Source organism: Thamnophis sirtalis, unplaced genomic scaffold (genome assembly GCF_051295495.1).
Source record: "Thamnophis sirtalis isolate CommonGarterSnake01/CBP01778 unplaced genomic scaffold, rThaSir2_p1.2 scaffold_6, whole genome shotgun sequence".
NCBI classification, from domain to species: domain Eukaryota; kingdom Metazoa; phylum Chordata; class Lepidosauria; order Squamata; family Natricidae; genus Thamnophis; species Thamnophis sirtalis.
In genome coordinates, this window is record NW_028261386.1 from 57,957,035 (window position 1) to 57,970,346 (window position 13,312).

Genomic DNA, 13,312 nt, shown 5'->3' on the forward strand with positions numbered 1-13,312 from the left:
ATAGAAATTCTGGGCTCAATTGTGGTTGTAAGTCGAGGGCTACCTGTATAGAACTAGCCACAGATTCCAGATGTGACTATACTGCAGCCAAGGAAAGTTAAGACCTGTTGCAAACATGATCCTTTATTCGTGGGATTTCCTCAATACAAATACAGTGGATTAGTACTAAAAAATGAAATTAGTCAACTTTTTGTCCAAATTCCTAAGCAGCTTCCAGTTTTCAGAAAAATCTCAGGTCATTCATCCATATAAACGTGTTCCAAAGCTTCACATAAATCCCTGTAGAAGAAACTCAGCCAATCTGCTGCTACATTTCAGTCAGTGCCAGCAAAGCAGGTCTGCTGAAGATCCAGAAAACTGCCTCCACTAGCACAAAGTCACCAGACATCATTATTAATTAGGGAAGCTTTTCCTTGGAGCTTTTCCATGCTGGGAGGAAAAGATAGGAAAGCCAGATGGAAAGTGGGGACATTTAAAAGTTATATTGATATTGAAACAACCCACATGGTTGTATCAGTTGGCAAGCTAATAACTATGGGTTGAATTAAGCTCTGATAGAGTTTTATTAAAAATGTGTATTACTGTAGGCATTGGTGTATCCAGCTAGAAATAGATGAAGTGCTTTGAGTACTTCAAAATATTATTTAAAAAATTAAGTACAATTCTTTCCGTAGTCACCATTTCTACTCTCATCAGTGTTTGCTAAGATTTAATACTTTTAATGATTCCCTTTTTTTGCTGAGACATGCTGAGGCTTAAGTGAAAAGAACAGACACTTGCAAATTGCCATGGGCATGGAAAATCTCCTTGGCTTTTCTATTACGTTCAGAGACTGCTTGGAAAACAAGGAAGAAAGATGGCATTCATGAGTAAAATTTTGGTTTTCTTCAGAATTTTTGAAGAGGGCAATTTTTGTATTCTGATTTCTTTCAGTTGGAAGAGTGATTGGTGAATTTGCAACTAGCTGCATTGGTTTGGGTATCAGGATAAATAAGGATGAGAAAGGAGGATAAGAAAGGAGGAAAGAGCCAGTCTGGTGTAATGGTGTACTGGTTAAGGCATCAGGTGAGAAACTTGGAGACTGAATTCTAGTCCTGTCCTTAGGCATAAGGCCAATTGAATGACCTTGACCAATCACCTTCTCAGCTCCAGAAAGGTGGCAATTGCAAACCACTTCCAAAATCTTACCAAGAAAATTGCAATGACTTGTCCAGCAGGTTACCAGAAGTCAGAGGCATCTATCTATCTATCTATCTATCTATCTATCTATCTATCTATCTATCTATCTATCTATCTATCTATCTATCTATCTATCTATCTATCTATCTATGAGAAAAGTAGCATCACACGAGCAGGACAGGGATTTTTGAGGCTTGTAGTTCCTACAGGACCCAAAAAGGGATGTGGTGGCTCAGTGGCTAAGATGCTGAGCTTGTTGATCAGAAAGGTCCGCAGTTCAGTGGTTTGAATCCCTAGTGCCACGTAATGGAGTGAGCTCCTGTTACTTGTCCTAGCTTTTGCCAACCTAGCAGTTCAAAAAGCACATAAAAAATACAAGTAGAAAAAAAGGGAATCACCTTTGATGGGAAGGTAACAGCGTTCCGTGCGTCTTCGGCATTTAGTCATGCCAGCCACATGACCACAGAGACGTCTTTGGACAGTGCTGGTTCTTTGAAACAGAGATGAGCACTGCCCCCTAGAGTTGGGAACAACTAGCTCATATGTGCAAGGGGAACCTTTAAGACTTAGTGAATACTAGATGGGAGAAATTGTCTTTAAGATAATAAAGACATTAACTTGAATTAAAGGATACTCTGGCAGAGTTTGCACATTTAAATATGAGGAGCTTAAATCACTTCACTTTATTTTAATCATTCACTTTGACACAGTGAGGGTCCCCCCCCCCATACTCCAAAGCGGTCTGGTGAGAGATTAGAGCTGTCACTGGAGACTGATAGGAAATTAAAGGTCCCTGGGATGAAGTGCAGGTGAGAACTTATTACACTAAGAGTTTTTGGGGCAGAAAAAATGTCCAGGTGAAATGGCCAAGGGTAAGTCATCTTGTTATAACTGCTTTGCAGCATCAAAAATGAATGAGAGTTAGGCAGCAGACAATTGAGATTTAGATCAGTGAATTTTATTGCTGCCCCATTTGCATGTCATTGTTTAAAGCCCAGTGATGCTATTTCAGCTATTTCATTGTCACTGATATTTTTTCTTCTTTCTTTAGCTTGTGGAAGGAACAAGGCAAAGAACAGTTCTGAAGCCCATCCAAGTAGGAACTGCTGCAAAGGATGATCAAAATGCAGAGGAAACAAATAGCAATGACCCCATATTTTCTCACTTGAATGATGTGATCACAAAGCACTTGGGAAAAGAACATAAATATTTAGTTACAGTAGAAAGACCCCATTCTCCCATTAATGTAGACAAGAGTTTATGTAGACATTGGCACAAATAGCTTTGTGCATAACAGAATATGCATAACAATCCAGAATGCATTAGTCATTCTTTTGATTGACTCTACGTATCTCATCTTAGGTCATTGTAGGAACTCAAATATGATTTATAAAATAAAGTGGAATCCTGATGCTTATTTAGGAGCCATCCAGGAAGGTAACATTAAAAAAGTTTGCCTAGATTAACTCGAACATGATATTAAGATTAGTATATTTGGTTGAAACTCCTTACAAAGCAGGGACATGCAGTCACTAGAGGCAAGGGAGGCATGGCCTTACCAGTCATGAGGAAAAGGAAAGAATTTTAAAGAGTTTTTTAAAATAATTAAAGCCAAGGTAGTTGCTGCCAGATTCACAGTGACTTGGAACAGGGCTTTGTGTTAACCATAGGAGGAGGCCAGAGAATTAGGGGCCTCTTTTGCATAAGGAATTTTTCGCCTTTTAAGAGTTAAGCAAGGGTTAATAAGCAAAAAATTCCTTATGCAAATGAGGCACTTGTTCTCTCGCCTCCTGTAGAGGGCATTTTTAGAGGCTTTTTAGAGTTCTCTGGGAGCAACTAGCTCAGTCTGATAGAGCTCTGGCCTTTCATGAGGGGAGGGCAGGGCAGGGCAGGGAGAAGCAGAGTTGAAATCGTCTCTGAAACAGCTGGAAAAGGTGCATGTGGGGAGGAGGGAGGAATTAAAAAAGTTTGATTGGAAGGCAGCAGGGGAGGGGGGGTATGGCAGAGGAGCTGCTTTCAAGCCTTTGGAAAATATATCCAATCCAACTTCTGTGTTTGTGTTTGAGAGTGAGTGAATGAGAGAGGGATCCAAGTTCTCTGTGTGCATGTGTCTGTTTGAGAGAGGGGGGAGGGAGGGAGAGAGGGAGGAAGGAGGGGGAGGGAGAAGAAAAAGAATGGGAAAACTTATTTTGCAAGGGGGGGAAATGCTGTCACTTTAAATTGGAACTGAGCATGCCTGGCTGTGGAATTCTGGGAGTTGAAGTCCACAAGTCTAAAAAGTGTCTCACCAGGCCTAAGGCTGACTGCACGTCACTGTTACAAAGTATATAAGAAGTCCCTCTAATCTGGCTCTACATCTCTTTTATGTTTTCCTCTGCCATTTTCAATATTACTACTCGGCTAAAAAAAAAATCTGCCCTTGTGTCTGAATACACTTCTAGTATTATCAGACTAAGAAATATCAACTTTTATTACAAACACTGGCTCTTCAAAACATGTGCCCTCATTAAAATATACAAATTGACTGGTCTAGGCACACGTCTAATGGACAATGTTTGTTTTTAGCAGAAAGTAGTATCTTGTCTTGAAACCAGAGTTACAGACTTATATATAGCTAAATCAATATTTTAAATGTCAATAGCATATAAGACCCTTATGGAGAAGATGGGGGAAAGGAGCCTTCAGGTGCTCTGTGGTCACATGCTTCAAATATTTAAGGACTTTTCTTTAGTGGTATCTTTTACAAAGGCTCTGCATTTGGTCCTCATTAGCGTACATCTGGATTTTTTTTCTCCACTGAGTTTAATGATTATCCATTTCCCCAACCCCAGAGTGCACAAATATACACACCCGCAACTGTCTGAAAGCAGGGACATATGAATTGAATTGAATTGAATTTATTAAAATTTATAGGCCGCCCTTTTCCCTGAGGGGACTCAGGGCGGCTCACAATCACAAGGGAGGGAATATATGATGCATATTGACAACTTTCATTAATCTGGTTTGGCTCTGTCTCTCCTCATTAGCAGAACATTAAATGAAGTGGGAACCTAAATGGATGGCAAGAATTAGATTATTTAATTCAAGGGTTCTTTGCTCCTTTAATCTACTCAATCTTGAAAGTTATCTTGAGACCAGAAGTCTTATTATGATGCACTGAATTAGTGTTATTACCAGAATTACACACTGAATCTTACCTGCAGGATTTTGGTTCACACAATGAGCAGAGACTTGTAATATTCAATTTTGTCCTATGTAAAAATAATATTGGGGACCAAGGAGACTGCTTTTTACCAGGTTGGGTCATTGGTTCACCAAAAAATATTGTTTACTGGGAGTGTACCTTTATGGGTTTTTTAAAAAAATAAGGAAGTGGTTTCAGTATTATCTAGAGATGGCAAGGATTTAATTTGATCCTTCTGAATTTAAAGAATATGCCCAAATACTAAGTTATACTGTTTCTATAATGATAGATATATCAGCCAGGAAAAAAATCAAAAGCAAAACAACCTATGGAGGCAATATCTTTATTGTACTAACCAAAATTTAGTATTAATTGCAAGCTTTCAAGTTTCTTAAAAGTTCTAATAAAGTGAAATAGTTAAAAAGCAAGAAAATGAACATGAGATTTGGGGCTAATATATATTATTTGGCCTCTTATATGAAATAAGAGTCAACATCTTCAGAGAGCTATATCTTTACAAAACCCCTTGCTATAATTCAGAAACATTTTGCACCCTGCTGTATTGGACAACATCCAAATTGCATTCCTTGAGGCTGATAAAGATTTTTAAGAAACATGAAAACTTGCAGAGATGATAAAATATTGGTTGAGCAAATAAAGATATTCCCCTTGTGGGATTTTGAGCAGGTCCTGCTTAAATTGCTTTTCATTGTGATTAATTTCTGTTTGCATGAAGATTTTTGAATGGAGGAGCAGTCAATAGTGTGATTAAAGAATAACTCTTAAAAGTTCTTGATTTTATGCTAAATATAGATCAACTCCAATTCTAGCATGAACATGACACTAACTGAAACCTCTGGATTTAATGTAGAAACAAATGATTGCAAACCATATACAGAAACCTAATTTAAAATGTTAAATTTATATTAAAAAGAACAAATTGGGGTTGGCTAGAAAGTGAGATTTAAAATGTCTTTCTAGTTGAGAGATCATGTAAGATGCAAGATTAAAGCATATCTTTTCACTAGTGGTACCTCAGTTGATGGAGCAAGAACTTCATTCAAACTTTAAAAAGCTGCAGTTCAAAGAAACTACAAAGTATCATTAGTAGAATAAAAGTGATGAACAGATGCATTTGGCAGGCTAGGCAGAAACAACCAGATCTGGCATCAAGTTTTCACAAGCATTATTAAAGATCTCCACTCCACAATGACAAACAAAATACAAAGCACTTGAATTTTATCAACTGGCACAAAGCCGGACACAGTGCTTAAAATATCAATACACCAAGTTAAAAATAGCCTATCTCCTGTTTTCTTTCGCCATCTGGCTTGCTAAAAGACAACAGAATGCACAATTTATTCAAAGGACTTCTGTGACATGTTCACTAGCCCCAGGACAAAATGAGCTTTTCAATCTTCTGGGGCCAGATAATTTACAGACAGCAGTCCTTGTAGTATTTACTGATCAATCTGGCAAATGCAATTTATCTTATTCCTCATTTAGCTGTTTTAGAAAAGCTCAGTTGCTATGCAGATACCTAGCAGATAGCTAACCTTACTTCAAAAGGACCCAAATGTGCTTTTTCAAGAAGCAACTGGACTTTTCTGGTTTTTCTTTGAAGATGTTTCACTTCTCATCCAAGAAACGTCTTCAGCTTTAGGGAGGTATCATTTTGAGAATTATTAGTTCGCCTGGTGGGTGGAATGACGACTTCCAAACTACCTTCCTTTTCCTCTGTATCTGGAACATTGGGTGGCCCACAGGCAATTCCACATTCCTAAATCTCATCAACAATCTCTCTGGATTCCCTCCTTCTTTCTTTTCTTTGCAGATTTGGACAAGCCCGTCCTTACTGTCCATCAAACTATCAGTGATGTCCGTGGGAGTTTTTATCATGAGAAGACAGTCTTCCTTCGATGCACAGTCAGCTCTAATCCACCTGCTCGCTTCATCTGGAGAAGGGGTTCTGAGACACTTTCCCACAGTCAGGATAATGGAGTGGATATCTATGAACCACTGTACACAGAGGTGAGATAGATGTTCTCGCTCCACATGCTTTTTGGACATTCAGGGGAACTTGGATTTTCTTGTGGCAACATATAGGTTTGAAGAATAGTATTGTAGTCACTGAGTCTTATCTCCGTGAACTTGTCTAATCCTGTTTTTAAAAACTTCCAGGTTCAATAGTTTAACTACACATAGTGTGAAGAGATACAATCTTTTATCTTGAATCTCCTACTATTCAGTTTTATTGGATGATCCCAAGTTGTAATATGAGAGAGGAAATAACTAATGTATGTTAATTTCCTTTACATCATGTCCAATTTTATCTACTTAATCATCTCTACCTTTTTTTCTGTTTAAAAACTAATGCAAATATGTATTTTTTTCATAGAGGGTTGTTTCTGCAACCTTGACCATTTTAATTATTCTTTTTCCCCACTTTCTGCAGCTTTACATGTAGAATTTCCACTACGTGTGCACCATAGATTCTTATAAGGCTTCTGGTTTCTGATGAACCCCAATAAAGATTTTTTTAATGCAACATAAAAGCCACTGCTCTTTCTTTGATTGATTTACAATGGTATCAAGCAAAGATTCCTATAGTGCAGTACTGCAAATTACATAACTATTTATGTGATGCTGTGTGGATGGATTATTTCAGTGTTTGTTTACCTAGAACTCTGTATGCTAATAATGCTTGATATGGGCCTGTAAATCCTGAACTAAGTCAGGGTGAAATCAACTTACCTTCGCTACTGGTTCACAAATGTGAGCCCATGCGATACCTCCGCGCATATGCAGGACCTTCCGCGCATATGCACAGTGTCAAAAACAAGACTTAATGAGCCTCCAACCGCCACTGCTACTGGTTTGCCTAAACTGGATAGAACCAGCTGAATTGCACCACTGAACTAAGTCCTAAAAGTGAGTTAAGAGATGCTAAGATTGGAGGAAGAACTACAACAGTATAACATTAAAGAGAAGGAACAAGGTCAAGAAAGATATTAACTCAGCAAAGTTAACAGACATGATAAATGGGAGAGACAGAAAGGAATGAAAGAAAATGGGTAGATTTGACAAACCCTGTGTACAAGTTCAAAATTCACAGCCCAGCATTCTTGATACAGCTCTGCTGCCAAAAGAAATCAATTTCAAAGACACTCGATCTGTCTTTCTGTCTGTCTATCCATGTATAAAAGTTTGCTTTTGTTACTTTATATTATTTATGTCCATTTAAGGGATAAAAGCTTGTACCTAAAAAAATGTTTTTAAAAGACTTCTTGTTGTAAGAAACAGCTTGTTGAGTACTAAGGAAAAACTCCACATTGGGTTTTTTAAGTATAAGTATAATCTTTATTGTCATTGTACTTAAATGCAACGAAATTGGTTTTAACCTCACTGGTGCAAAATTATAGCAGAAATGAAAAAAGAAAAAAAACTAACGTATGCATGGAGTGATTGTGGTGGTATTTAAAAGTCTCACAGCCTAAGGATAGAAACTATCTTTAAACCTGTTTGTTTGACTAGCTATACTTTGATGTCTTCTACCTGATGAGACACTGACCAGGGTGTGAATCATCTCTGAGTATCTTCCTTACTCTGCTAAAGCAGCGAGATCTGGCGATGTCATTCAGTGGTGTCAGAGGGCAACCAATGGTTTCTTGTGCTGAATTTATCACTCTCTGTAGTGCCTTCCTGTCTGCAGCATACCATACTGTAACGCAATATGTGAGGGCACTTTCTATGGTGGACCGATAGAAAGAGATTATTAGCCATTGTTCCATCTGATTTTTTCACAGGACTCTAAGGAAATGCGGTCTCTGTTTTGCAACCATAGCACTTCAGACTATATGATTAATCTATGAAATCTTACAGCAGCAAGCTAAATTCTCCCCTCTCCTACCACCTGGTGGATTGTCTATGCTTCATTAATGCTCTGCCTCAGTTTCTTGAAATTGATGACTGGCTTTTCTTGAGATTGTTCAAATACCTAGTGATGAAGTACTATTCAGAAACAATTTCCACAACGAATGTGTGTTTTTCTTTATTTTTCTCCTTCATAAATTCTCAAAACTTTCCATGTGCTGACTTTCTTGAATCACATGCTGACATTTTTTTCCTTGAAGTTTTATGAAATTGAGACTATATCACCAACAAAGGAGAATATTTGTAGCTCAGGATTGAAATGAGGAGGTCCTGGGTGCTGTCTGAGCTTGCTTGTTTTCTTGCAGATGTTTCATTATCCTTAACTAGGTAACATCTTCTGTGCTATATTTCTAAAAGCAATCTGGAAAATTAGCCCACACGTACACTCCAGCTCTACTTCACATGCAGGCTCACATTTAATTCTTGTGAAAGCAAGGGAAAGGAAGATGATTGTGAAGTTCCCAAGGGATGACCTAATTAATTTAGGAGCCTCGAGACAAAGTTAAAAAAAACCCATTCATTTATTAGGATCAATATCTTGGCATGATCTTCTGTGTAGCCGTAACTAGCTTCTGCTTAATTGAGTTTGAACTTTACCCCTCTATCTCCTCCCTTCTGTCATGCATCATAAATCATACGAACTAGGTTGTAGAAATATGAGATCCGACTCTGGCCAAAGGTATGCATGGAATCCTCCCTCAAATGCCAACCTGATAATAATCATAGCAACATTTTACAAGTTGACAATGATGTTGAATTAGTTGCATTCTGCACATCTGGCTACCAACTTCAGGCTAAGCTCTGTTTGGTTTCTGGCTGTATCTGATTTTGGCAACATGCCCTAGGCCACTGGTGTCACATTGCCATCACGTGACATTTTGCGACGTTTTCTCCCTTCGCAGATCTGAGGTGGAAGTAGCCTGCACATGACACATCTGGCCCGCAGGCTGCCAGTTTAACACCCTGCCTTAGTCTTTCTCTCACTCAACTCATACCAAAGCTGCCCTCTGCATGCAGAGAATTGTGCTATGAGATGAAACCCAGTGTCTTGGGTTACTGGGATTGAAGAGAGGAGATCCAAGATTTTTGTATTTCCAGAACAATATTCAAAAAGGGAAGTTATGTATTGTGCCTTGTGGAAGGGAGATGTTTCTTAGATGAAAGTAAAGTAAGGCCTAAGGACAGGGGAGATATATGAATTCCTGTCCCAGTTCCTAGGTGAAAAGGAATGGGCGTAGGAATTTTCCTGTTCATTTTCATCTTTGTTATATGAAATCTGAAGCTTTAATTGATTTATCATGATAGATGTAAATAAAAATACTCCTCAATTTATAACCATTCATTTAGTGAACATTCACAGTTACAATGGCACTGAAAAAAGTGACTTATGACATGACCTTGCACTTACGACTGTCACAGTATCCCCATGCTCATGTGATTAAAATTTGGGTGCTTGACAACTAGCATGTGTTCATGCAATTGTAGCATCTCAGGGTCATGTGAACCCTATCTGTCGACTTCCCAGCCAGCTTCCAACAATCAGTAAACCAGATTAACAACCACATGATTCACTTAACAACCACAGTGAATTGGTTTATATAGCAAAAAGTCATAAGATTGGGCATAACTGATTAAATCACCTCCTTGCTTAGCAAGGGAAGTTCTTGTCCCAATTCTGGTCATAAGTCAAAGTCTATGCGTATACTATAGACACATGTAGCTGCTCTGTAGAAAAACTCTAGTTAATGAGAAATTTGATCCATAGATTGCATCCTGTTTTCCCTTCTCAATAACAAAAGTTTTTTGCTTATTTCAGTGGTTTCTACTAATGGTCAGAGAGGGAACTGCAATTCTTGGCAAGATTAACCATAAAGCAAAATATTAATATTTTGAGATGCTAGAGCTGTTAATGATTGTGCTGGTGAGCATCTTGAATAAAAATAGTCTTTGATGTAGAGGAAACGTGTGATGTGTCTTTCCTTGATTGTAATCATTGGCACTGGACTATAAATAAATATCTAAAATTTCCCCTTAGTGATAGACCTGTTGGAAGGGGGTCTATGAAAATTCACCATGGCCAACTCGCCATGGCCACCTCACTGCAGGACAATTCACCATTGGTGGAATACAATTAATAAAGAAAGGATGTAAAAGAAAGGACAGAATGAAATGTGAATGGCGAAAATTAAAATTATTGTTACTTATTTTAAATAATTAAATAGAATTGTAAAATTGTCCCACAGCAAGTTGGCTATGGCGTGTTGTTCATGGTGAGTTGGTTATGGCAAGTTAGTTGCAGTGAGTTGGCCATGGTGTGTTGGCCAAAGCAAGTTGGCTATGGCAAGTCATCCCATTCCCATTGCATGGATCCTACTCATTCTGGGAGCTGTTGCTTTACATGAGTCTAGAAAGCCCAGACCCTTTGTCTTCTGTTGGTTGTAACATTGTAGTTGGCATAATTGTCTACCTTGCACCTGCTTTTCTGCCTTGCATCTGCTTCCTGCTTCAATTATTTTGTTGTCCTTACAGATTTTATTGATTAGTTGCTGGAAGGAAATATTATTTTTCTTATTTATTAGATGCCCATCCTATCATTCCTCTAAACAGCATATATAATATGCTTCTTTCACTTCTATCCTCAAAACAATCCCATGAAATGTTCAACTGAGAGACCCTGATTGGTCCAAACTACCCACAGGGACTCGATCCTAAATCTGCCCCTTCCCAATCCAGCAACCATTATATCACACTACCTCTTAAAATGACCTTTCTGGAAGGGAGAGTTATTTTATCATTGGAAAAAGCTTAATAACTGGCACATCACCAAAAATTGCAGCGCCATGAATAGTTTGCCCGATGCTAGTTGCAGAATGAGTTGGAGTGTATTTGTTGTTGTTATTTTCTAGCGTACAGTCATAATCATTTTATATGCCAGTGATAGTCTAACACCTATTACATTCCTTTGACAAGCCAAAACTGGGCAGCTGAGAGAGGCGAAGCAAGTCTGAGATAACAACTGCTTGTCTTTTGATATATTATGGTATTGCTAAAAAGAGAGAGAACAGCTTATTTGGATGCATGATGTTTTCTCTCAACTGTGTGCTTTCTGTTTTCTCAAAATTGTGGCTTAGTTACATTAGTCTTTAGAAGACGCTTAGGGACAGTTGATTATATTAACAGATAAATTGTAAACTTAATAGTTTAAGCTTTGTAAGTGATTTACTGGTGGTTACACATTTACCCGATGCTTATTGATCAATAAATTAGATGTATGTAAACCACACACAAATCAGTATTTGACAGGAGGTTCTAAATGTTATTATCAAAACAGAATAGTAATCAGAATAAGAGAGTTGGAAGTGACCTTGGAGGTCTTCTAGTCCGACCCACTGTTCATACAGGAAATCCTATACCACTTCAGACAAATGGTTATCCAATCCCTTCTTAAAAACCTCCAGTGTTGGAGCACCCACAACTTCTGGAGACAAGTTTTCACAGTAGTCTTGTGGTCTTGTTGGTGTTTATCTTTCTTCAAGGCTACATTTTCCCTTCCATCTTTGTGTGAATTTTGCCTTCTGAACCACACAGTCGACTCAAGGGAATACAGGTGGCTTTACATGAGATCAGTCTAATGAAAGCCATTCCTAAAACAGATTTACTTTAAACAACAAGGCAAGAAAAAGCAAACATTATCCAAGATTTGATTAGCAAGCCATTGAATAAAAATAACAAGATATCTAATTGCAATGCCCAACTTTGGGTTAAGTTTAATATCAGGTACAGCAATTAAATTCTTCATCGACATTCCTTTTTATAGCAATTTTATTTAAAAACTTACAATTAAAAATATAATGCAAAATAAAAAGTGCAGAAAAGTAGAAAAGAAATAAAAATAAGAACATAGTAGAAAAAGAAATATATAAAAGAATGACTTCCCTTTTTATCACAAGTATAAATAATTTTAGTAACTTATAATTTTATAAGTTATAATTTTATCTTAATATATAGTTATAATTTTATCTTAATATATAACAAATGATCTCTTCTTTCCATATTCCATCTTTTATCTTTAAGCAATCATTTAAAGCCTTATCATTTCAAACCTGATATCAGCAAAACCCACTGTACTTGAGAGACCGCCTTCTGCCGATTACCTCCCTTCGCCCCATCAGATCGCACAGAGTGGGCCTCCTCCGAGTTCCATCCGCCAGTCAGTGCCGACTGGCGACTACGCGGAGGAGAGCCTTCTCAGTAGCAGCTCCGACCCTTTGGAATGATCTCCCCGTAGAGATTCGCACCCTCACCACCGTCCAGATCTTCCGCACAGCCCTTAAGATCTGGCTATCCCGGCAGGCCTGGGGATAAGATTTTTATCCGCCCCACCCGAATGCTGAATGAATGTTGTGTTTTATTGTTTTATTTTTATTCACATATTATTTCATGTTTTGTCTTGCACTCCCTTCCCACGAATTGTAAGCCGCCCTGAGTCCCCTCAGGGAAAAGGGCAGCCTATAAATGACAAGAAACAGAAACAGAAACAGAAACAGAAACAGAAACAGTTACCAGAGATAATAATATATCCACTTTAACCTTGATCAAATAAACCAACTTTATATTCTTTCCATTTACCTCTAATCATTTTGATCCTAATCCATTCAAATAATGGCTTAAAACTTGATTTCTTTTTATTTTGTTCTTTGCCCCTTCTAACAAAATATTTCTTTAACATCTCTTTTTTAATTCAGCATGAGTATGCCCTTGTGACTCAAGACAGGTAGAAACTATTGAACATGTTCTTCTATACTGCCAGATTTATACAGAACCTTGAAATGCTCTAGTTAGTCTACTACTGACTAGCAAAACAGGATACAATTACCAACACTATAAGCAATTTCTACTTTTGACATCAACCCTGAAATAATTCACAAGGTTCACATGTTTTAGGTGGTGGCATGATGGATCAGGCAAAGAATAATTAAGAACACTGGAACCTGCCTGAGTGTAGACTGTCAGGAA

The 13,312-nt window shown here is 37.9% G+C and overlaps 1 protein-coding gene across 2 annotated transcripts in view; it reads left to right on the forward strand.

The window, feature by feature from the left end:
- Positions 1-13,312, forward strand: part of MDGA1 (MAM domain containing glycosylphosphatidylinositol anchor 1) — a 318,790-nt gene that overhangs the window by 124,314 nt on the left and 181,164 nt on the right. For both annotated transcript variants that reach the window (XM_087717920.1, XM_087717918.1), the window contains exon 4: positions 6,198-6,394. In XM_087717920.1, coding sequence (XP_087574046.1) covers positions 6,198-6,394 — 197 coding nt within the window. The remainder of the gene's footprint in view (positions 1-6,197; positions 6,395-13,312) is intronic.